The sequence below is a fragment of the Dromiciops gliroides genome, chromosome 4 (genome assembly GCF_019393635.1).
Source record: "Dromiciops gliroides isolate mDroGli1 chromosome 4, mDroGli1.pri, whole genome shotgun sequence".
Classification (NCBI taxonomy): domain Eukaryota; kingdom Metazoa; phylum Chordata; class Mammalia; order Microbiotheria; family Microbiotheriidae; genus Dromiciops; species Dromiciops gliroides.
The window spans coordinates 8,644,455-8,670,488 of record NC_057864.1 but is presented as its reverse complement, the minus strand read 5'-3'; the positions used below and the strand labels follow the sequence as shown (position 1 = coordinate 8,670,488).

Genomic DNA, 26,034 nt, shown 5'->3' with positions numbered 1-26,034 from the left:
CCATGACAAAATATTTTGTTGAATTCTGTTTGATTTTTGTCATTTTTAGAAACAATGGAGAGCAACAACTTTCTGCCCGGTGCTGATCATGCTGTTTGATTTGTGTGTTTGCAGGCAAATGGACACAGTTTCGTGCATATGGAACACGAGAAAGCGGTCTTACTCCTGAAGAGTTTCCAGAACACAGTAGACCTAGTTATTCAGCGTGAGCTTACTGTCTAAATATTTTTTATACATAGTGAAGATTCGTCTAATCAGACCTAATGTTCAAAGATAAATTTATACATAGGAAAACATTTTTGCCAATTGCTGGACCAATGGCAAACACTAGTGCCAAATGTATAATACTGTATGTCAGTACTGACCCTCCTTAAAAATGTTCACTCTATAAATAGGACGTTCATGTGGTGATGTATTAGTTCTCATTGTCAGCCTCTGGCTGGGCATTGGTGCGGGGCTTTTCTTTTCTTTCATTTTGTGTTTTTTTTTAATCAAATGAGTTTCTTTTCAAAGTGGATTTCCTATCATTTCAGAGCACCGAAGCACACACAAGCTCTTTAAGAATTCCGCTCTCCATCAGAAACACTGCCTCAAAATTGTATATGCCTTTCTATAGAAAATACAGATATAAAGAATTGTAATTCCCATAAAATATTTCTAGCACAAGTTATATGTTGGCATATATTCAAAAAGAATATAGAGAAAATGATATTTTCATAAACTAAACACCTCGGATTGAGAAAGAAAATATATCTTAAAATAAGACTTTACTATGTTGAATCTTTTTCAATAAAATACATGATAATGCCTTATGAAAGTAACTGTACATATGGTATACAGTGTTTATATTTGGTTCCATATTCATTGCTAAATTCTCACCATACAGAGTGAAATGTTTCATAAATTAGCCTTTCATCTCTGGGACCTGAATATAGTCAGTCCAAAATTAACTCAACGTGTTCAACGCCTTCCGCTGATTACAAAATGTGCAAAGTTGGGAAATGAACAAAAGGCCTTTAGCGGGAACCATGATTCTCCACAAATATAAGCAGTGAGTGATGGGTGGCAGGAAAGTCGCTTTGGTTTGTTCAGGGTTCTCGAATTATAAACATAACCTCTGTGATTCATGTTGCTGTTGGTGCGGAATTTCCTCGCGTGTTGCCTCGGCGGATTTGCTGCTTTTCAGTCATTTCGATGAGCTTTGGGGATTGATAAGCGTCAGCCTGAGAAGGACTGTTAGCAGAGAGCCCTTGGTGGAAGCTGCATTTGAACGCGAACATTCAATATAAGCTTCGAGTGTGTTACCCCAGAGCTGTGGTCCGCTGTAAGATTCATCTCAGAGCTTGCCTGGGCTAGAGACAATCCCAAATTCCTCTCCCCTGCCCCTGGTCCCGGTGTTTAAGCTTCTTTGGTATTTCCTCCAGAAGTAATGGTCCAACACTGGCTTTCCTTTACCGCTGGACAGAGACCGGCAGGCCGAGCGGGGAGTTTGGGGATTTTAAAATTAGAGACATTTTGTAGTACAAGTGGCGGGAAAACGATCCATTTCCTAATCCTTTTAATGTTCCTTTGCGCTTTTACTCATCCACTTATTTGCGATGCCCCATTGGAAATGCCAGGACAAGTCTGCGAGCTTGGTCATGCTCCTTCCTGTGACAGAGGGCCTCCGTAGGGGCAACCCGAGACCCCGGTGACTTTCCAAGCTGCTCTTTCACGCAGAGCGCGCCTTCCCACAAGCGCGTCGCATCCCGGGTCACCACAGCTCTGAGGACGCTCTTTGTAAATGAACTGTTTTCCTACGTCCGATGAGAATATGTATTTTTGTAGGGTCTATTAAAATAAGTTACTCTCCCCAGAGCTGAAATGGTATTTCTTGGCAAGAGAAACTATCACCTGGTGTAACCGTAAGGCGCCCGGTGTAGAACAGTCCACCTGCAGCGGGAAGTGGGCGCCGCTCTCTGGCGGAAATCCCCGTGCGGGCCGACTCTGCGTCATGGGGGCGTAGCATACAGTTCCTAGGCTTAGAGAGGACCAGAGAATTAGATGGAGGGGTTTCCATAGGGAACTGGCCACATCTGCATCGCGATCAGCTGGCAGTTTCTGGTGTGATAAGCCCTCCAGAGCTTAATTGTCTTTGCTACGGCTCACGCCCCTCCACCCAGAGCCAAATAAAGTGAGCCATCACTATTTTGTGGAATCTCTGCAATTATGTTCTGGGTGGGTGACCCTTGTTGATCTCATATAATCCTTTCTGCCAAAAAGAAAAAAGTGGACTCACAAATATGGCCTCATTAGTAGGCAAAATGAGACCGAGAAAGGAAGAGCAGAGGAAAGGGTGGGAAAGGGGCCCTAGCACAGGCAGATACCACCACTGCTGGAGGGTTTGTTGAGAACCTAACTCTGAGGGCCCCAAAGGACTCCCCCCTGGTCCTCACCAGCACTGTGTCACTCCAGTAAACACCTCTACTGTTGCTAGTATACCAACATTCAAGCCTTTGGCCAGTGCCTTGAGTTAATCCTCTGTGTTTGAGGTAGGGAGAGGAAGAAAAATGGAAGCATTAACCCAATGGAAAATAATGTGCCAAGCTCTCACACACCTCATTAAGCAGCTTCTTGGTGGATGTTGCATGTGAGGAAGGGCAGCCAAGGAGAAGGAAAGAGTAACAAGGTGGTTCAATTGGGTTTGGTAAAGGCAACTCATGAGTTTAGAAAAACTGAATCAACTGCATAGGTGAACACTACCTGGGGAAGGGTGGAGGCCAGTAAGACAGGGGCCTGTCCATTTTTCAGTGAGTACCTGATTGCACTACCTGGTAAACAGCTGTAAAAGCAAGCTCTGGAATTTTCCAAGATCGAAAAATATCAGGGAGGGCCTAGTTTAAAAAAGGCCATGGGAATCCTGAAGAAGCAAGTAGATTCTACCTCTTTGGAGTTGGTTTGAATTCCAATCCAGGTCTCTGAGGGGGCTCTGATAGGATCCGTGGCAGATAGAGTCTTCATTTTGTTAGACTAGCAAATTCAGGAAGAATGGAGTGAGGATGGGGGGAGGGAGAACAGAAACCCTGGTGCTTAGGGGTGAGGCTTGTGTAGATTTGGGGACATCAGCCAAAAAGTTTCTGGAACTGGACACAAGGCTTATAAAGCAATTTTAATTTTTAAAGAAATCACAGTACAGTCCCTCTTTTTACATGCTGGTCACTAAACACTTGGACATCCCAGTCACCTGGTACTAAGATGACTTTGAGACATATCTAGATCTCAATCCACACCTACCTACATATATGCATACACCTAGAGCTGAGAGAGCTGATCATAGACTCTTCTTCACTCCATTGTACATCACTCTCCTGTGCATCTCATTATGATTTTAGAAAAGATTAAATTCATGATTGCCCTGACAAGTCATGTCAGAGGATATAGTTAAAGATGCACATAATCGAGCAACACAATGACCTCTGTGCCCCAGATGAAGCCCCAGTCTTCCAGAAAGAACAGCCCCTCAAGAGGAGACAGACAGAATGGTCAAAGCAGAGCACAGCCACTGCCCTCAATGGATAGAATAGAGAAAATTCTCATCAGGAGATCAGGAAGAGAGAGCAATCCCACGCCCAAAGCACTTCAGGTTGTGACTCTTTAATGTACTTATCATGTAGCAGTTGGCTCAGCTAGGGGGGCCATAGGGCATAGAGCATCTGGCCTGGAGTCAAGGAAACTTTAACTCCCTGAGTTCAAATCTGGCCTCAGGCACTTACTAGCCCTGTGACTCTGGGCAAGTCACTTCACCCTGTTTGCCTCGGTTTCCTCATCTGTAAAATGAACTGGAGAAGAAAATGACCAAGCCCTCCAATATCTTTGCCAAGAAAACCCCAAATGGGGTCACAGAGTCAGACACAACTGAAAACAACTGAACAACCACAGTTGATTGCATTTGTGTCTTGGTCCCTTTCCAGACTGTGAGATCCCTAAAGTGAGGAGCCTGTTTCATTTCCATTCTGTGTCACCTCCAGCAGTGCTATCGTGCTCTCTGCACACCATGAGGATGTAGTCAGCAAGCATCTCTTAGGGATTTCCTATGGGGCCAGACACCGTTCTGAGCTCTGGGATCCTATGGAACTCACATTCTAATGGAAAGTCAATGTGGGGACAGCTGTGTGCACAGGAGATATAGACAGAGGATCTGGAAAAGACACCAGAGGAAAGCCACTGGTGCAGAGCCAGGAGGGGTTGGGTAAAGGCTTCTTGCAGAAGCCAGGGAGGCCAGAAATGGGAGACAGCCAGGGAAAATGAAGTGTTGGGAAATGGAGTGTCTTGTGAGGGGTGAGCCAGGAGGCCAGTGTCCCTGGGTCCCAGACAATGTAGGGAGAAGGGGCAAGATCATGGAAGTAACTGAGTGTGTGTGTGTGTGTGTGTTTCTGTAAGGGGGAGGGAGAGAGGGATCATTAAATGAGCGATATAAAGATTGTATTTGACAACTACCCTAGAGGTTCTCCTTACTGACTTAAAATTTTGCAAAGAATTTACCTCCCAAGGCTCCACCCTGCTAAAGACCCCCAGAAGTTTTCTTCTCCATCGCTAACCAAATTTCCCAGTTATATATTAAGAAGCAACCATGCTTTGCATACATTTACTGAAGTTTGTGGGCAGAATTTTTTGGTGTAGACCTGGGCTTTTGTCTAGGAAGCTACTTGTATAGAATTGATGCTTAGCTCAGGAATCAGTGCTGTCCAAAGCAGTAAATCTCTCTCTCTCTCTCTCTCTCTCTCTCTCTCTCTCTCTCTCTCTCTCTCTCTCTCTCTCTCTCTCTCTCTCTCTCTCTCTCTTTCTCTCTCTCTCTCTCTCTCTCTTTCTCTCTCTCTCTCTCTCTCTCTCTCTCTCTCTCTCTCTCTCTCTCTCTCTCTCTCTCTCTCTCTCTCTCTCTCTCTCTCTCTCTCCTGTGGGAAAGAAGTAGGATTCCCCTCTTAACCACATACACATTTTGTTGAACTTGTTCTAGTGCTCTCAAAGTAAGCCCCAACTTTCAGTTGGAGAACAGTTTTCTGGGGGAAATAAGAAAGCTAGAATTACATGTTCTACCCATAGCCCCATATGGGCTTCACCCAACTGTGCCTCTAATGAGTGTATCATATTATGGTGGTAGATAATAATTCCGAAGTGAGAAACACATTTCCCTCTAGGTCCACTTCTGTTTAAGCAAGCTTATTCCTGTCCCATTGGTGGGACTTTCTAAAGATTCCCAGTTGACTTGTACCAGACCACAATTCATTTTACTAGCATTTCCTATAACCACTTATAGTACCCAATAGTATTTTTGGAAACATTAGGACTATAGATCTTGAAGGTGGAAAGAACCTTAGGAAGACTCAACCTGACTATGCAATGTGTACAAGGTTCATTTGCAAATGTTCCCACAGATTTTAGGAAAGGAATAAATTTCAGGGAAATGATAAATTTGGAACTTTGAGCAACTTCTGGTAAAAGTCCGTGCAAATATCCGAGTGTTTCGTGGACCTTATCTTGAATCCAATTCCCAAAGTTACCACTGGGAGCAATTTTGCTGGAAGGACATGAGCAAAGCTCAGGAGAGACATTGGCTGGGACCAACTTTGGGGTTTCTTTTTTATATTTCAGAAGTACAGCCTAAGGAAGGGGACCTTTAGATCCCACACTTCGTGGTAACTCCTAGAGAGTTGAGCTGGGTCCTAGGCACTTGCAATGATGAGTTTTGTCTCTGAAGCCATGCATGTCTGTCTTTACAAGCCCCAACCTGTCATGTGCTATAGATCATTTTTTGAGCTTGTTGCTTTATTCTCATAGTGGCAGTAACTTAATACTTATAGATTATGAAATCAGCAGCAGTGAGGTGGACAGCACTGGCTTTGTGGGTCATTTTTTTCATCAGCTAGAAGTTGTGGGTTGCATAAGCCTGAACCAGGGGGAAAAAGTCATGCCCCCTTCCCTGCATATAACAGAATTGCACAGACTACATTAGAAAAAATTAGTACTGTTTTCGACAGAGACAGCATAGTGGGATGGATAGAATGCTGTGCTGCAAGTCAGGAAGTCCTGAATTCAAATGCTGCCTCCTATATTTGGAAACAAGCCACTGAAACTCTCAGGGCCTCAAGCAATTCCTCAGGTTCATCTCTGAGGTCACAGACTAGTTGTTTTGTGGAAGGAACTGCCCAGGCTGCTTCTCAGTGGACAAACTGAGTCAGTGGTCTGGAAGTATCTCCCCCCTATAAAATGCTTGTCTTGCAAGTGTATTTGCAGGGAAAAGATCATAAATATTTGTACCATAGTAAAAATAATAATAACAACTGATATTTATAAAGTGCTTTAAGGTTTGCAAGGAACTTTACAAATATTATCAGAGTTTATCCTCAAAACCACCCTAGGAGATAAGTGTGATTAGTATACCCATCTTACAAGAGACTGAACCAAACCAATGTTAAATGACTAGCCCTGGGTCACCTAGCTGCTAAATATTTAAGGCCAGATTTGAACTCAAGTCTACCTGACTCCAGGTATCACACTTTGCCTCACCTAACACACACACACACACATTAATAGTTTAACAAAGAACATAGTATTCATATACATATACCAAGTATCTACTAATACTTAACTGAAACTTGCCCCAGCCATAATCTCTTTTCAGGTAAACAATTGTCAACTCCAATTCAATATCATTTTTCCTTCTTTCCTTCCTTCCTACCTCCCTTTTCCCATCCCTTTCTTCCTTCTCTCCTTTCCTTCCTTTGCTCCATACCTCTCTCCCTTCTACCTTCCCCCCCTTCTTCTTTCCTTCCTCCCTCCCTCTTTGCTTTGTCCTTCCTTTACAAATATTTGTGTGCCTATTATGCTAGGTGTTGTGAGGGACATAAAAATAAATGAGACAATCCCTGACTTTATAATCTACTAGCTTCATATCAAATAGGGGAGATAAGACATATGCATAATTCTAATACAGGGGAATATATAAACCCCATTTTCTTGACCAAAGTCCACACCATTCTGCCAGAAGCAGCATTTCTGAGGTGATTTTTTTTCTGGTCAGATCTCATTGAGTTTGAACATGGGTGACCCTAGAAATCCCTAAGTCTCAATGTCCTCTTGCAAACCAAACTAATTCTAGACATACCTGGAGAGTTGGGCCATGATTTAGTGATGGGGAGGGATCTCTAATGACCTTAGTCCTAATGAAAATAAATCCAAATTCCCTGACACTATGTCCTGGAATTCCTGAAGTATGGGCGAGAATCTGTCCAGTTCACTCATTTCAAAGTGAAACGAGAAGGTGCAACAATGAAGGGATACATCTTACCACAGCACGAGCTGGCTGCCCCTTACCTGGTTTAAGAACAAAGACAGATCCCAGCACCATGCAAGTGCATGGAGAGTTTGAATGGAGATAGTTCCTACAGTTAAGTTGAGTGTCCCAGAGAAGCTCCCCAGGATTACTGACTCCTAGAGAAGAAAGACCCTGGTGTTGTCCAGTCCCACTCATCCTTTTATTCATCCTTCCTTCTCTATCTGCACCCCACTCAGGGATGTCATGAGCTGAACAGTCTTTCCAAGGGCTGCCTTTGGCAGGTTGGGAGGCTCCCCCTTTGTGCTCCCTCTTGCTCACTTATTCTCATCATATGTTGTGTTGGTATCTTTCTTCTTCCCATGCTATCTGCACCCCATGTGAATGGCATCATTGTCTAAATGAAATATAACTGTGAGGTTCCTCTAAGGCCTCACATGTACTGACCTAGCCACAAGAACCCAAATTACATCTAATTCCAAAAAATCAACCTTCACTCTTTATAATCCCACACTGTAGACCACAGACCTTTTCAGACTTCATGCCCTATCTCAAAATAGGGACCTTCCTGCTGAGATATCATCTAAGTATTCACTGATCCCAAAAGCAAACCCATTCTCTCCTGTAAGTTTGCCTCCTTCTCTATTCTGGATTTCTCCAGAGAACCCTAATTTCTCTGAACTGGAATTAGAGCAGATAATATAATTTGTATTTACTATAGCACAAACATCTGGATAAATAAAAGTATTGGCTGTTTCTCATTGGGGAACAAAAGAATGGGTTCTTAAAAATGAATTTAATTTAGTCCGTCCATTGTGGTTAATGACCTGTTCCTAAGTTTGGGTGGGGTGGTGTTTGTATTTTTAAAAAAAAAAAAAAGCTCCTCCATCAAACCATAGGGAAGGTGAGCCCTTAAAATCCCTGCTTTACTTTAATTGCATCCATTTGTTGGGTCCATTTAGATTTCACCTCATATCTATAAAATAGCTGATTCTCAGTTAATTAAAACAAACATTTATTAACACCATTCTAAATACAAAGCACCATAGATTTCAATTCAATTCAATGAGTATTAGATGTCTACTACAAGCCAACTACTAGGGTTGAGCTGTACTAGATACCTTTCAACAAGTAAATCACACCCCATGAAACCCCCCTTTTGAAGACCTAGAAGGGCCAGGGGCTTTTACAAATATCTTTCCCTCAAGATCATTTCAACACAAGAAAGCCAGCAAATCCCACCCTGTGTGTTCCTTTAGTCAAGAGAATCAATATGATGGCCAGACCCTTAAAGGGCACAGAACCTCATGGGAAACAGAAAGTTAGAATTGACTGGTTTAGATCTTTCCCCCATACTCCCTCTGAGTATGACTTTGAATCAGAATATAATCAGTTCATTTGCAATGAGAAAGGGAATGTATTATCTGCTAAGGAGTCTGATTTTCACTTAAACACACACAGAGAAAAGTCCATCACCCGTACCTTTCCCCATGGCAGGAGAGCTGCAGGATTCAGCACCCTGGACAGTGCAGTGCAGGGCATCGGCTGCCTCAGGAACATCCTTCTAGGGAGAATTCTTGACCTCAGGTCTAAGGGTTGGCATATGGGCCACAATCACCTTACCATACTTTCCTTCTTCTATCTCAGTAAGAGCTCCCCTGTTTTTCTAATTGGGTTTCCAAGCAAACTGTCCCCAGAATTGACTAAGATGTTCCCATAAATCAAATTGATTTGTTTTCCCTGAAGTCAATTATCCTGTTCTGGTTCTACCATTTCTTACCCGGTCATGGAGGAGAATTTGATCATTTCCATCCTTATGGACTGATTGTTGGTGCTTTTTTCTGAAAGCTATTGTTGAATTAGAAGCAATGAGAGTTCTTCCTATATTAAATGAAAAATTTTTATGTGACTTTCTCTCCCTCTTCACTGGTGAAATGATAGGGTTAAGACCAAAGATATGAGGTGAGACTGAAGGTGAAGGTAAAGGGTAGGGTCAGATGCAGAGTATAAGGAAAGAGAAAAGTGAGATGAAAGAAAGAAAAAAAGAAGAGAAGGGAAAGGGTGGAAGAGATTCTCCCTCAACCAATTTAGCTGGGTCCTGGAAACCAGAATGATCCTTTGATCTCCTGGCCCAATCTAGGAGTAGGTTGGTAAATATTTAACAATCAGCTCTCCAAAAATAAATATGCAACATTTAAGTTTAATGTACATTGTTAACATTTTCTCTATCTCTATCTTAAGTTCAGACAAGCAATAAAACAACAAATCCAGCCCTGATTTGTAGTTTGCTGACTTCCACTGAGGCATCAATGCTCACACTGAAAATTTAACAATAGCCTCTTGAGAACCACACCCTTGTGAATGGACCCTCATGAGACATCCCCAAATGCTCCTCCTTTGGCTCTTCCTTCAGCCAGACCAACGCTGTCTGCACCCTAGCCTGATGAGCTCCTTTGATTCTACCATCTTCTCCCTCCAGGGTCCTAGGGACCTCTGGCTTCCTTCCTGCTCTTCTGAAGGGAAACCAAATTTCCCATCCATAGTCAAATAGCTTCTTTCAGGAGTTGGGATTTAATATAGGCCCAAGGTCCAGGGAGATGGCTGCTGACATTAACCTGGACAATTCTAATTCCAAATGACTAAGTAATTTAGGGGGGTCAGCCAGGGTTGCCTCCATCTCCTGAAACAAACTGTTGGATTCAAGAACAAATCAACTAAGTAAAATACACATGGACAGAGCCCGGTATAAATAGACCACACAGTGGCTGATTGGCATAGTCCTTTCTTTTTTTAATTGCTTTTGCTCGGGATAAAACTAATAGAATTAGATCACAGCCTTTGGTGGTCGCTCTTATCCCTATATTTGTGTCAGTCCATAAATGCCCTACATCCAGTTCCTCAAGATAGCAAATTGAGGCCAGAATTTGTGTCTCACTACTTTGGAATCCCGCCCCCACTTATGTGGTGACAATCACACGTTAATGCTTCAGGGACTTGCAATTCCACTGGGAATGAAGGCAATCTCAAAAATCACAAACCAGGGGCAATCTGGTGGAGATCTGCCCTGACTGAAAAGGAATCCACCTGCCTCTCAAATGATCAGGAGTCTCTACCTCCATTCTCAGGTGGGCACCTGCCTGTAACTTTCATCAGCACAGAGGGGACAGAGCTACCTCCTCAGTCCTTTAGTCTGGGAGAGTTCCTTGGGCCCCTGAGAAGTTAAGGTGATGTACTCAGAGCCACTCAGCCAGGAAGGGTCAGAGATGCCCTGACTCCACAGCTCCCTTAGCCCCAGGCCAACTCTTTGGCTACTAAGTCACTTAAGACATCAGCATGTGCAGCATGTTTCTTAAGGTGTGCAGCTAAGGAATTTATTTCTTTTTTAAGTTTTTGACTCAGTCACAAAGGACACTTTTATTCATCAAACAAAAGGAACTAAAACTTAACTAACCGTAATTGTTTCCAAATAAATTTATTTTCCAAGTATTTGTGACCTGCCCCTCCCATTGCTCCCCCAATTTAGGGGAAAAAAGAAGCAATCATCACAAACCTGAACAGTCCAAAAAATGTTTGGCTCTTTGCAATTTAAGTTCACTCCCTCTCTACCAGGAACTAAGTAGCATGTTTTATCTTCAATCATCTGTATTTGTGATCATCTTAATATAAAAGAAACAATCATTTTTTGCTTTTAAAATGCAAACTTTAAAAAAGCAAAAGCAAAATGTCAATTATTTTTGGAGACATGAAGGTGTACCCAGCACACCATGTAAGCACATTTAGGACTAAAGAGAGAAAAGAATTCAAATGGAAACAAGACACATGTGTGTCAGGAAGATGCTAAAAGTCAGCTTTAGTTTTATTGTGATTTCTTTGTAGAAATAAAAATCGCTAGCACATAGTTTAAGAATATAGATACAAAAAAAGAATATAGATATAATGTTTAAGAATATAGATATAGGGGCAGCTAGGTGGCACAGTGGTTAAAGCACTGGCTGTGGATTCAGGAGGACCTGAGTTCAAATCCGACCTCAGGCACTTGACACTTACTAGCTGTGTGACCCTTGGCAAGTCACTTAACCCTCATTGCCCCACACACAAAAAAAGAATATAGATATAATTCTTCCATTTAAGATATGAGATGTCTTATAATATCAGACCAAACAGTGACACCTTTATGAACTTCAAAGCGAGCACCATGAATTAGGGTTAGTTAAAGATAAAAATTGTATTTTCAAGGAGGAAATTCATTTCTGCCTGCCATGGGATACTGGGGGCTGGGAGGGGCCTTCCGAAGTCATGGAGTCTATCTGCCCACTTGCATTCTGGACCCTCCCGAGAAGGAGATGCTGCCTCTTCCTTCAGTGAAGGAAGAGCATTCTGAAATGCTGGCAGATTTATTCCGACACCCACATGCAAACCTTCAGCTTCAAATGCAGACTGGGTCCTTTCTTCTTACTCTCCTGTCAATGCAGACGTTCAGCTGACCAGGCACCTTGTGTGAAGTTGGTCAGAGTGTGTATCAGGAGCTGTCCCTGCATCTCAGAGTTGCTCTGGTTTCGGAGACTCCCCTAAGAGTTTCTCCAGAGCTCTGGCACCTGTGTTTGGGAGGCAGCATCACCAGCACCACAGGAGACCTCTCTCCAGCAGCGAGGTGTATTGTGAACCCCCCTGTGATTTCTGTAGAAAATCAGCTCTGTCAGCTCCACTGAATTCCATAACTTTAGGATGGGAGGAGGTAGATTTGGTCATCTCTGAAAACCCTTCTCCCTCTCAAATTCTAAGATTCTATCAAACATTAACTATGAAAAAGAAGCCACGGTAGAAAAGAGCACAAAACAAAGGCTGCTGGTGCCCCGGGCACTGTCCTCGCCTGGCTCTGCACAGGCCTGGAGTCACTGGTGTGTCCCAGGGCTTCTGAGCCCGCTGCATTTCTGAAGAGTTGTTTCTGTTCCTGCCAACGTCTCTATGAGGCGGGTCTTTAATGAGGTGCTTACCCTGAGGCCCCGGGTAGGTTTTATCTGGCCTAGTCTTCCGTTGATCAGGCCCGCAGGGCCAACACCAGGCCCTCTGCAGTCTTGGAATCACAGACTCCAAGTTGGGAAGGATGTCTGAGGCGATCTGGTCCGCCCTAGCATGGGGACAGAGAAGCCCCGTAACAGCCCATTGACAAGTGGGCACCCTGCCTCTGCTTGAAAACCTCCTAAGGCAGCCAGCTGCCCCTGGGACTATTTCTGAACACTAGGGAGCTGTTCTTTGTGACTTCCACCCTTGGCTCCTGGTTCATTTCTCTGCCAGGTAGCTCAACCACACGTGGCCTCCCCAGCCCCTGACCTTTCCTTTTTCCAGGTCAGTGGGGGTGGGGATGGGGGTCAAAGGTGGAAGCATCAACCTGGCCAGTCTCTTCCATAGCTTGGGGAACCCAATGGCCTTTTCCTCCCACTCCAAATCACAGTCGATCTTTATTACCATAGCCATCTCTCTCTCTCTCTCTCTCTCTCTCTCTCTCTCTCTCTCTCTCTCTCTCTCTCTCTCTCTCTCTCTCTCTCTCTCTCTCTCTCTCCCCCCCCCCTTCCTCCTCTGTCCAGGAAAGCCATTCACTCCCCCTCTTGCACCTCGGGTCTGTCCAAGCCTGGGGACCAGCACCTGGCAGAGCAGCAAATGTCACGGCTAGATCTGGAGGGCTGGGTCTAGGGTCAAAGCCCGATTCTGTCTCCTACTGTCTTCATGACCTTGCACGAGCAGGGCTCAGTTTCTTCATCTGTAAAATCCCATCCAGCTCTAAATCTATGAGCCCACTTCTTTTCTGTTGTTAAAGGAGCTAAAATTCTTTTAGACAGTTTAAAATTTAGCCTTTGTATAATCTCACAGAACAAGTTTTAAAATGGAAGAGTTCAGTTTTCTCCACAGTGACAGGGACTGTCACAGGGTTTTATTGGGAGGGAGGCAGGGTTTAGAGCCTTAGTCACCTAGATAACCCTAAGCCTGGAGAGAGAGCGCAGCACCTGAGAGTAATTAATTGATGCAAACTTACTCAGAAAGTATAGGGGTTTACTTGCTTATTTCATTACATATTTTGTCTAGATCTGTGAATTCATCAATGTAGGAAATTTCTGGTGACATAACCACCTCCACTAAGGCAGATTATCAGCTGAGTTGCAACTCAGAGTCTTACAGTTGCCTAGGAGTGGGAGTGGGCTGGGGCTGAGGACTTACCCAGAATCACTCAGCTGGTCTGTCAGAGGCAGGACTAGAACCCATCTCCTTGGTCCCATGGGCAGGTCTCTCTCAGATTACTCTGCCTCTCAATTTTCCTCGAAAGACGACTATTGATTCCTTCTCTCAGGTCAGCTGAATGAGAAGCCAGTAGAAGCAGACGGGGTCCCCTGGGGACTCCAGGAAAGTACAAAAATGCAATGTTCATTCTTCCCAAAGAGAACTGGAGGTCGTGAAGAGCAAAAAGCCCCAGGGGGGCTTCAGCCTCCCTAAAGAAAGGCTTCCCCCAGTCAGGGCATGTTGGGAACTTTAAATGAGTTTCCTTTTTTACCCCCACAAGTACTAGGAATTAGTCCAAAATGACAGCATTGCTGTCCATACATGACTTTGCCTCAGATGCCTGTACCCTAGCCAATCAGTATTATTATATGGGGAATGATTTATGAGGAAGATCTGAGGCCATCTTGTTCTGATGGTGTAAATACTGGTTTGGCTTTCTCTTGACTCCTAAGCTTCTCTAGGTATCTTAGCATTGCCTGCAGGCTCCCTTACCCCATTATAGCTACATGCCCAGTCTGCCTCTTCTTCTGGGCAAACATCTGTCTTTTTTGTGAAGTCAGAGGCAGGAAGCCTGATTTCCTATGATAAGTAGCCAATCAGGGGAAACCTTGGTAAAGAAAGGGGCACCGATGATGCCAGCAGTTAGCAATGACAGATACAAACAAGGCAGGGTGGCATGATTTCATTCCTTGGCTGTTGTGCAAGCTGTAAGTCCTCTCTAGGGAAGGTCCCTATGTGTTGTGCTGTAAGTCCTCTCTAGGGAGCTCACCAAACATGCTCTGGGCCTCTCTTTAGATCTTCTGACTTTGTATGGGTGCCAATGGAGCACCCATTATCCTCATAACCAGACTCTCCCTTTTTACAGTCACACATCACCTTGATGAACTCCTTTTCGTAAATTCTGAAGTATCTGATTCTTTATTGGTAATAAGCCAGTTCACGCCCAACCCTTGTCTCACCATTGCCTTTTAGGCCACTTTTGTTCTTCAGAAATTGTGGTATCCCATGATTCATGGCTACATGGCATCCTTAGAATAATATTGGTATGAACAAGATCGACCTTTGTTTGAAGGAGAAATTTGGGGTCATTCAAAGCACTCCACTGTTTCTCAAATGCGAGTCAGTGCACTATTATTTTTTCTTTTTTTCAGTTCTGGTCTTAGCTCATTGTCCATGTGATATCCTTACCCAAGACTGATGGAGCAGCTCTATGGGCCATCCACCCAACCATATGTCATATTTGAGAAGGGCAGTAAAAACAGAGGAAGTAACTGGAGTTATCTTTAATAGTAAGTGGCCAATTGAAGGCAATGTAATTTAGATGAACTTCCAGAGAAGAGAAATAGTGGGGTGGAGCTCAGTGATTCTTATGGGGCTATGTTAATAGGATTCTCATTTTCTCCAAGGAATATTTTTTTCCTTGGCACTGATTAGTCCATAAATAATGTACCAGCACATAGTCTCCAATGGATCTCTAATGTTATCAATGTGGATAATGCAGATGGAAATTCATCCATGCCTTCCTATCCTGTGAAATAAATGCCTCCCATTCAAGTCTTTGCATAAATTCTCTTGGAGGGTCCCTCCAATGAGCTGGTGTCCTTTCTCAAGTTCTCTTAACATTTCATAGATACCAGTTGAGAGTGCAGGCTGATGTATGTGGATACCAATGGAATAGGAGGCTGACCTTCCCTTGGTTGATAAATCTTTTTCCAGTCACACACTTACTTAAATGCTATCAAACCATCTGTCCCTCCATCCATCCATGGATAGATACAGATCATTTATTTTTAGTAATATTTTGTTTTCACCCAATTACATGTAAAAACAATTTTAAACATTTTTTCTTTAATTCTGAGTTTCAAATTCTATCCATCCCTCCTTCCCCACCCCCTTTCCTGAGACAGTAAGCAATTTGATATAGGTTACACATATGCAATCACATAAAACATATTTCCATATTAGTCATTTTGTAGAAGACAATTTAAAAGAAAAGAGAGAGGTAGGAGACAGAGAGAGAGAAAAAAAGAAAAGAAAGCAAAAAATAGTATGCTTTGGTCTGTATTCAGACATAAGTTCTTTCTCTGGAAGCAGATAGCATTTTTCATAAATCCTTTGTGATTGTCTTAGATAATGGTATTGCTGAGAATAGCTTGTTCATTGTACAATATTACTATCACTGTGTACAATGTTCTCCTGATTCATCTTACTTCACTTTGCATCAATTTATGTAAGTCGGTCCAAGTTTTTCTGAAATTGTCCTACTCATCGTTTCTTATAGCACAATAGTATTCCATTACAATCATATACCACAACTTGTTCAGCTATTCCTCAAGTGATGAGCATCCCCTCAATTTCCAATTCTTATCCACCACAAAAAGAGCTGCTATAAATACCCTTGGACAAATAGGTCTTTCCCCCTTTTTTAATCACTTTGGGATACAGACCTAGTAGTGGTATTGTTGGATCAAAAGGTATGTGCAGTTTTCTAGTTCTTTGGGCATAGTTCCACATTGTTCTCCAGAGTGCTTAGATCTCCACCAACAATGCATTAGTGTCCCAATTTTCCCACATCTTATCCAACATTATAGATAGTTTAAGTGCTGTCTAGGTGCCAGGCATTCTGCTAAGCACTAGGGATACAAATACAAGAAAGACAATCCATCTCTTCCCTCAAGAAGCTTACATTCTGGAGGGAGAAGATAACACAAAGGGGAGCCAGAAGAAGATGAGGTCAGAGGAGGGTACCCAAGCAGGGACATGGGCAGCTGGTAAGAAGTCTGGAGAGTGAACTGAGGCAAGAGTGAGATGAAGCATGGCTGAAATCCTGGAGAGGTAGTCACCAATCAGGAAAATGGGGCCTCAGAGCCAAAGTTCTCCCCTAGACCCCCAACATACACACACCAAGAACCAAGCCCCCCACCCTCGTACACACACAAACCACTTTTTCCACAGCTCTGCTCAATAAATATTGACTATCAGCTGAGAGAAGACAGTATACTAGGTCTACCTTCCTTGTGCTTGTAGGATCATCTACCATAGGGCAGTAGAGAAGTAGAAAGAACTCAGGGTTTGGAGGAAGAAGACTTGGCTCCAAATCCTGGCTGCACCATTGATTAGCTGTGTGATCTTCCACTTAACCCCTCCTGGCTTCAGGATCTTGTCATTTGTAAGATGGGCTGCTAGGTGGACTAGGTGGCCTCCAAGAGCCCTTCAAACTCTCAGCCCATCTGTCTGTCTGTCTGTCTGCATATATATATATATTTATTTATATGTGTGTGTCTGTGTGTATGTGTGTGTGTGTCTGTGTGTATGGGGAAAGAGGAGAGAAGAGGTAAAGAGAAAGGGGAGGAGAGGAAAGGAGAGGAGTGGAGAGGGGAGGAGAGGAGAGGAGAGGAGAGGAGAGGAGAGGAGAGGAGAGGAGAGGAGAGGAGAGGAGAGGAGAGGAGAGGAGAGGAGAGGAGAGGAGAGGAGAGGAGAGGAGAGGAGAGGAGAGGAGAGGAGAGGAGAGGAGAGGAGAGGAGAGGAGAGGAGAGGAGAGGAGAGGAGAGGAGAGGAGAGGAAGGGGAGGTAAGCATGAATTGCCCAGGATGGCACAGCTATTATGTGTCAGAGGTAGGACATGAACCTAGGCCTTTCTCCCTGTAAGGCCAGCCCTCCATCCCTGTGCTTAAGTCATTGGTACCCAAGAGGGCTGTTGCTCTTTATGACTTCCAGGTACATCTTAATAAAATAGCAGAACATGAAAGGTACCCTGTTTTCATCTAAAAACAGGTTAAGAAGTGGGGGCAGTGGGGCCACTAGGTAGCGCAGTGGATAGAGCACTGGCCCTGGATTCAGGAGGACCTGAGTTTAAGTCTGGCCTCAGACACTTGACACTTACTAGCTGTGTGACCCTGGGCAAGTCACTTAAACCTCACTGCCCTGCAAAACAAACAAAAAAAAAAGAAAAGAAAAGAAAAAAAGCCCATCATGCCAAAGTAGCTATTCCAGCTCATTCCTTCATGAGGCAGTATTTCCAGTTTTCTCCAAACCCTGGTAACAGCGTCGGTGTTCTGAGATACCCTTGTGACTGTGGGATAAAATAAGAAAGGCCTCCAGCACTCTGGGCAGGCCCCCTGGGGCTGAACTGTTGGAAGGCCACCTACAATTGTCCCTCCGGGTAGAAGCCAGCCTGCACAAGGAGAGGGATCTTTAGGCGGGAGCGTTGCTGGCAGCTGCAATCAGCTGGTTACTCCCACCTGGTGGTGCGCTGGGAGATGCCACATACCAGAGACCCCCACTCATGACATCTGTGCAGGCACCGCAGCAGAAAGGCCCTCAGGTTTGGGAGAGCAAGGGAGAGAGACTAGGAGTCAGAGCTGGAGGGTGTTGGTGTGCATGACTCTCTAGCCTTCAACAGTCTCATCTGTCAAATGGAGGACAAGATGTTCTCTCAGGTCCCATTCAGTACTAAGTCTCTGGTGCTGTGGCCTTGTGGGGATTGGAAGGTGAATGAAATTTAATTAAAAATTAAAGCTCTTTAAGGAGCCGATGAACATCAATTCTCGATGTTCTGAAGGGATTAGGAGGAAACCGAGGCTGCTGAAACATCTGGTCCCAGGAGTTATGTAACATCACAGTCAGTCAGTCAGCATTTATTAAACGACTACTATGTGCCAGGAACTGTGCTAAACACTAGGGATTTTCTGCTCTCCAGGAGCTCACAGTGGAGACTACAAGCAAAAGTGTACAAACAGTTATGCACAAAATACCTAGGAAATAATTCATGCTGGGAGGGCACAAGGTTGAAGAGGGTCAGAGAAAGGCTTCTTGCAGAAGGGAGGGTTTCAGCGGTGACTGGAAGGAAGCAGCCAGGAGATGGAGGTGAGGAGGGGCCATCCAGCTCGCCAGAGTGGTCCTCTGTGTGCAGCCCTTGATGAGTCAGCCATACTCTAGCTGAGCCTTCATCTGTCAGTGCCTTGCTCATGAGTTTTAAAAGGCTCTTGTAAAAAAGAAAAAAGAAGCCCATCCACTGCCTGATCTTTTGTGCAATTACAGTAGGTATATTTTACCTGCCTATCTCAAAGCAGGGATCAGCTCAGGTGCTGTAGGGTGCTCCTAATTATTCTCCTGCTCCTGTTCCTTCTGAATTAGGAGAAAATCCCAACTTCTGAGAAAGACCGAAGCATGTTCTTGCAGCCTCTGCATTAAGTCCCAGTCCAATAGTCCCTTTCCAGAGACAAAAGTTGGCCACATCTTCCCAGCTTCGGGTCACGTCATCATCCTTTACACTAGCTCTTCTCTTCCGCTCCATCTGAGCTCTGCCTCTATTCCCGTGGGTGGACTAGTTGATTCCTGAGCTGGTGAACTTCATAGCTATTAAAAAGAGCTTGTGCTAACGTGTGAGCGGGAAAAGAAATCAGGATTTCTAGCAGAATTTCTGTTTTGTGTGGGTGAAAACCTTCTGTTATTAGAGAATTTTGAACCTAGGGCTGGCTCTAGGCAGAACTATGACATGGTGGGGAAATTTAGCACCTCCAATTTCTGTTTACGTTCCCTCTTTACAATCCCAATCAAAATTCGTTCTCAGGAAACCTCGAGTGATAAAGTCATTCACATTAAAGTGCAAATCGCCCGCGTGGCTAGATGTGGGTAAATCTATATTTTAATAAAGTCTTAAGTCAAAAGAATGAAGCTCTAATTGTGACATTTTAGGCATCAGCCCTCTCAGATATAGAAGGCATGTGCGATAACTTCCTAGTGCCCCTAAAAATCATTTGCTGTAGGTAGCTATCTACTATGTAGACACATAAGTCAGCTCTCCCTGAGACCATGTGATCAAAGACAGAACAAGACACATGGAAATCTGGTTTCTCCTGACTTAAGTGAACAAGGAGGCAGGTTGGGAGTGTTTGCGACGGTATAATGAAGGCATTCTTTCTTGCTGAGTAACTTGCCCAATTAAATTGCAGATTACTTGCAAATGCTGCAGAGGATATGGAAGATGTATATAAGCAATAATATGTGCCTAGGTGTGCAATAATTGGGCCAGCAGTGACTGTGGGCTTGTAGTAGAGGGGAGAGGACAGGTCTGGCAGGCAGCCTGCTCCCAGATCAGGAGCACTTCCTTGATGGGCATTTTGGCCTGTGGAGCTGATCCCATGGTTGAGTTAAGAGTTCCCTTCGCCAGGAGATGGTCTGAATTGTTCAGAGCTCCATCTCTGTCTGGCATCTACTCTTCTCCCTACACAGCCCAGGCCACAGACTCCATGACTAGGGATGCTGGCATGTCCCTCTGTCCACTCATTGAGTAGGGGCCATAACTAGAGAATCCTAACTTCTCAAACCTTGGAATGCCCAAACTACAGGGTAGAGAGCTGCCCTCTCATCTCCCCTCATACTGAATCTCCAGTTTTCTGACATAAATTTTAGTATCTGTGACAGTTCCCATGGCAACATGTCTGTTGGCAGAGAAAGTCTCTCTCTTTTAGTTTTCCGCACAATGAAGACCCTTCATGATCCAAAGGCAAAAGCTGCAGGAAAAGCAAGGAGAGACTGACGTTTCCTTGGCTCAATGCCATCTCCCTCATACCAGCTATTTCTGTTCTTCCAATCCTGCTAACAAATGACCAGTTCAGAACATCCATGCCTTTCCTGGTCCGACTGCAGATGCCAAGTCATGCCACCACTCCTAGATAGCTTCCTCTTTTCCTGAACCCTGGGCCGATGGCAGTCACTCTAGCTATGGAACCTGTCTTGGGACAGCCCTAAGGCTCAGTCTTCCTCCTACAAGCAAACTCCAGACTTGACCTGGGGAAACATCTAGGAGTCACACCCAGTGCTTGACTGTGCCCTGGACCACTCATATGGGTTGTCGTCTCAGATGACTCTGCTATAATTCATTTCAGCAGACACATGGGGATCACTTACCACATACACTGGGCTGGGTTATGGGGGTGTGAGATCGAAATGAAAAATTGTCCCTGCCTTCACGAAGCTTACAATCTACTAGCAGATGCAACATGTGAGGAGGTAAGTAAATGCCAGACAGCGGGAGGACGGAAAGAATGCTCCTATCAGCTGGAAAGGAATGGTCAGTGGAGGATTTGTGGCACAGGCTGGAATATCAGAGTAGATGTCTTAATGTATAACTAAACAGCACGGAGGCAGGGGAGGGGTCAGGGGAGAGGGAGGGGGCGGGGAAACAGCTACATTCCACCACAGGAGGAGACAGAGAAGAAGCTTTGAAGAAGGTGGGGATCTGGAGAATGCTGGGTTTCAGAAGTGGCAGGCAGGCCCAGGCATGGAAGAAAGATTGCTCCAGTTTGAGGGCGAGGGGGTCCTTCCTGTGAGTTGGGAGAAAAAAAAAGACCAGGAAAATGACCTGAGAGCTAAGGAAATGAGGATTCAGGGTAAGGGGGGTGGGGGCAAGACTTGAAGGAAATGAAGGGAAGCTTAGGAATGTGTCACTTCCCCCGCCTTTTACCTTATGTATCACACCAGGCTTGATCCTCTTCCACAAGACTTATTTTTGGAAGAGTCTATGAATTCCCTTCCAAAGTTTTCCCCTTGTGATTTGGCAGCTGGAAATCCCCTTTACAACCTGACCTTGCAATTTGATCTCATCCGATTATTAAGGAAAACACTGGGAATGCCCACCAGTAATAATGTAGAAATCCCATACTTGAATACGTTTTCTAAAACCTTCATGAATTCAGGGGAATGAAAAACAGGATCGGCACTAGCAACGAAACCCGATTGTCCTGACTATAGCTAGGAAAGTTAACATATGCAGACGCTCATTGTTTTGCTGGTTCTTTATAGAATGTATAAGCATATGAATATTCTTGTCTGAAGTTTAAATGTTAGCTGCTTATATTGCACAAAGGTATTTTTGGCCCTTTAAAGCTTATTTTCATATATTAAATAAATTTTATTATGACTCAGGTTTGTATATATGTGTATATACACACACATATATGGGTATTTTCTTTTATGTTGCTGCATTTATCTTGCGCAGTTAAGATCACAGGGATTAGCAATGGCCCTTGGTTAACAGCCAGATAGGAATGAATGAATTTATGACAAAGGGACATGGAAATTTTACTTCCCATCCTGCCCAGCAAGCTCCGGGCTTCATTATTTCCCCCTTCCCAGTAGCCATGCTACTTAGGCAGGAAAGCTGGAGTGGTTTTTGTTGTCCTTATTTGATGGAAAGCCCTTAGGCTGACCAGGAAAACCCATCTGTTGAAGACTGTTGAAACTTTCCCATAGTGGGAACACAAGTCCATTTGTCATCATGTTTACTAGTGATGAATTTTATTTTCAACACTTGAACAATTTTGCCCTGCAGGCCATGGGCAAGCATCCCCAAGTAGTAAGATTGGGGAGAAATTCGTCGTGCCCTAAGTGAGCCCTTAGAAGCAAGTTTGGGCCCCGCCAGCCGACTCCTCTTCCCGTGTCTACTTCACAAACTCATAGGCATCTCCTCCTCTTCCTAAGCCCCATTTTCCCCTCTAGGAAGCCTCGCCTTGCTATTTAGGTTTCAGAAAAGAGAGCTGAAAATCCACCTAGAAAACCACATTGTAGGTGTTAGACAAAACCAAGCTTTTCCAACGATCCTTCTTGGACTTGAGCTGGGGGGCCAAAGACAACGTAAAATTCATCTTGTTTTGTGTTCTGGGTTTAGTTTTTTTCTTTTTTTAGTGTGAAGGGAAACTTTTTTCCTAGTAGAAAATTGTATTGTGAATCTTTTGAGATTCTGTATTTGGATCATAACAAATAAACTACAAGAGGGAAGCTTCGAAGTGATTTCTTTTCTACCCCCTCTCATCTCCCAAGGGCAAACACCCTGTATTAATAAACCAGGGTTGGGTCTGGAGAACTCCTCCCAGCCGGACCAGAACCACAAACCCAGAAGCAACTTTTGGCCCAATGATGACAGGCAGGAGGATGCTGTTTCCCACTCTTTAGCACAGGGGTGATTTTCCAAATTCAATGTTGGAAGCAGGCTTATGGAGAGCACCCCTCTTAATCCTGCTTTATGCCCCATGACTGTGGTTGGCCTCCCCCTCATCCTATGGCAAACACTTCACGTGTCACCTCGGCTTTTCCATGGCCAGAGATGGAATTCTGTGAATCGGGGTTGAAGCGCATGATTGCGTGAAATACTTTGCTGCATTCAGGAGTGATGCTAGGCTAGCTTCAGACAGGGGTTTCTAGCTGGCCTTCTGGGGTCTGGCATGGGGCTCAGGGCCACGTGTGCAGCACGACAGCGACCCTTTGTGGCCTCAAAGCAGCCCAGACCCTGACAAGAGGAGCCCAGCTGCTGCTGTTGGAATGTCAGGGGAGTGTGGGAACAAGGGTGTTCAAGACCGGATTTTGTGATTGCTTCCTTATTTAAGGCTTCTTTTTGTCATCTGTGAGCATTTCTATGTGCACGGTAGTCTCCATTGACTTATTCTGACATCTTGTATATTAGTGCATGTCATTTCACTGTAGACTCCAGACGGACACTCCCCTTGGAGCTTTTATTGACCAGTTCCCCCAAAGCCCAGGAGACCGGATCTTTATAAATCGGGGCCTTTTCGGTCCTCTTGGCTTTACATGGGTGGCTTTACCTAACAATTCTGCAAGAAAAACAAAACTCAACAGTTTTCTACTTGGGAGTAAGTACTGTAGCCAATTCAAAAGAAATAGCTTACTTTAATAAAAATTTTACCATTTTATAAAAAAAGTTATTTGAGGACATGTTTAATTATGATGGAAATGGCTGTATTGTAACTAATATTTTGAGATAATTGTGATTTTGAGCTTAAATTATATATAAATACTTGTCATTTTTGTATGTGTTCCAGATTGCTATATTAAAACTAACTGTACTTTTCAGTTGAAATCCATCTTGTAAATAATGCTGGATGAGGAACTATTTACTACTTTATTAACATAGATTGTGAATGTATTTAATGGGGTTTTTTTTTTGCAGTTATGACATACTGAACTTGAGAACTGCTTCATTTTATGTGCAAAAAGATCCTTTAAAACTCAATTTTAAATTGACCGACTTGGTGATCTTATTGATCTTGTTAATTTGCACACATGAATTGTATACTTCCAGTTTGAATTTCTGTATTGACACTAATTGGTGAGGGTATACATTGTGACTATAATGCATTTTGAAGATGCTTTCTGTACATATACAAAATACAGGGACTCAGACAATGCTGTGCAGTGTACAGCAGAGCCTTTTTTTGGCTTTGGTGTACTCAACTTTTTCAGTATTTAAAAAAAAAGTGTTTTGAATAACATAAAGTCTCTTTATTGTACAAATAATAAAATTTCACCTTATTGTAGAGTGTCTTTTGTTTAATATAACAACAGAGTTATGTGTTGACAAGAGAAGTGGTATGAACAGTCATGTTTCCCCTTAGCAAGATCAAAACTGTAACCTGTATTTGAAAACTGCATTATCTATAAATAAGAAGTATTCTCATCTTCATTAAAAAAGGTGCTGAAAAATCTACCCAAATAAGACCCTATTTTGAATGTCAAGACCTTAAGAGACCACAAATCTTTTTAAATTAAGCTTCCTTAAATCAAGCTCTTGCAAGGAGATATATTGTATCAACCCAATTTGGGTCTTAATTCTATCAAAAATTTGGATATCATAATGATGTCATTGAGATATGTAAGGCTGCATGTCAGTGGCCAAACATTTTCTTGGCCAGTTTCTCAGGGTGATGTCCATGATGTGAGACACTCTGGGTGCTGCCTTTTAGTATCACATCTAGAAGTGACCAAATGGGAAGGCTGGTACCGAGGAAGGTGCCAATCAGATCGGAGAACACAGTAAGCTGCTGCGGAGATGCAACCAAAACATTTTAATTTGGAGGGGGCCATGATACAGTGACTTTGGGAGTAAGAGGGCCCAAGGAAATAACATAAGAGCCAGGCTGGGCTCACTAATAGCCCTTTCCTAATGAGCTATACCATATGTTTCTTCTTTGGCAAATGCGTTAATTAAAATGAGTTCCACCCAACAGGGAAAGATGGATTCTCAGCATCTGAAAATATAGGCTGCAAATAGAATTATTTTTTAAAACCGCACACTGTAGGGGGCAGCTAGGTGGTGCAGTGGATAAAGCACCAGCCCTAGATTCAGGAGGACCTGAGTTCAAATCTGGCTTCAGACACTTGACACTTACTAGCTGTGTGAACCTGGGCAAGTCACCCCCATTGCCCTGCAAAAAACAAAAAAAAATCAAAAAACAAAACAAAACACCACACACTGTACATCCAACTGAATCTTCTCTTGAAGGTTTGTTGTTATTCTAGGGATCCCGTCCACCAGTTCAGTGGTGATGGGTTACCCATTTGGAGCCCCCAGTCTTCAGAGCTGCCTGGGGCACGGAAGTTAATTGATTAGCCCAGCATCAACACCAGAACCAGGGTAGTACATGTCCTTGAAATGTCCTTACATCACTAACATAAAAAGGTGTACACACATAACACACACAAACGCATACACAATGTTAAAAAAAACACCACTCATCTTTTACAAAAATGCTGTCATTATTAAAAAAAAAATCAACTTTAAACAGGAATGACATTTGAGTTATAGAAACCACTACTGCCTTTTTAAAATTACAAAACTTTTGAGAATGAATGTATAAACAAACAAGCAGGTCATAATAAGCATTATCAAGTTGTTTTACATCATTTTCAATGGGAAAATGTCAGCAGTAATAAGATTGTAAGACCACTTGTTTCATGCCCCAAATACATCACAGCAATAATAACTGATAGACTGTTTGGAGAAACCATCACACGAAGGACAGCAAATCAGCTCCCAGACAAGACAGCTCTCTGAAGCATGCGGAGCCATCAGCTGGTCAAGGATTACAAAACTCCCATTAAGTAGGAATCCGGTCTCTTAAATACTCCAGGACGGCATCTGTTCCTTTGGCTAAAATGGCTGCTCGAGGAATGCGGAATGGATTCCCCTCCAACAGAAGGGTCCTGGAGGAAGGAGAGAAAGCAGGGACTGCTGACATGTAATGAGACCGATGTCCCTCTCCAAAACATTTCAAAAAGAATGCTCTTCTCTCCCCCTGAGCCCGGTCCATGTTACAGGGCTCTACTGATGGGCAAGAATCTAAGCCGAGGATCAGTCTGCCCAAGGGCTAGAAAGAGTGAGGGCCCATTTCCTTCTAGTCACTTGTATTTGATATGGGGGGGGGGGAGGCAAGGGCAATGGGGGTTAAGTGACTTGCCCAGGGTCACACAGCTAGTAATTGTTAAGTATCCGAGGCCAGATTTGAACTCAGGTCCTCCTGAATCCAGGGCCAGTGCTCTATCCACTGCGCCACCTAGCTGCCCCACATTTGTATTTAGTATTAAACTATCCCTGAGACATTGTCCTCCCCCTCCACCCTTCACTGTCCACAAGAATCCCCATCATTGCACATATG

At 43.7% G+C, this 26,034-nt stretch overlaps 2 protein-coding genes across 3 annotated transcripts in view; one reads left to right on the top strand and one right to left on the bottom strand.

The window, feature by feature from the left end:
• Positions 1–821, top strand: part of LRRC7 (leucine rich repeat containing 7) — a 574,557-nt gene extending 573,736 nt beyond the window's left edge. Inside the window, 1 exon segment of the mRNA XM_044002921.1 lies at positions 115–821. Within this exon segment, the coding sequence (XP_043858856.1) occupies positions 115–222 (108 nt within the window). The 3' untranslated portion in view covers positions 223–821.
• A 16,290-nt stretch (positions 822–17,111) lies between these two features.
• Positions 17,112–26,034, bottom strand: part of LRRC40 (leucine rich repeat containing 40) — a 65,019-nt gene continuing 56,096 nt past the window's right edge. For both annotated transcript variants that reach the window (XM_044001628.1, XM_044001626.1), the window contains one exon: positions 17,112–25,582. In XM_044001628.1, coding sequence (XP_043857563.1) covers positions 25,477–25,582 — 106 coding nt within the window. In that variant the 3' untranslated portion in view covers positions 17,112–25,476. The remainder of the gene's footprint in view (positions 25,583–26,034) is intronic.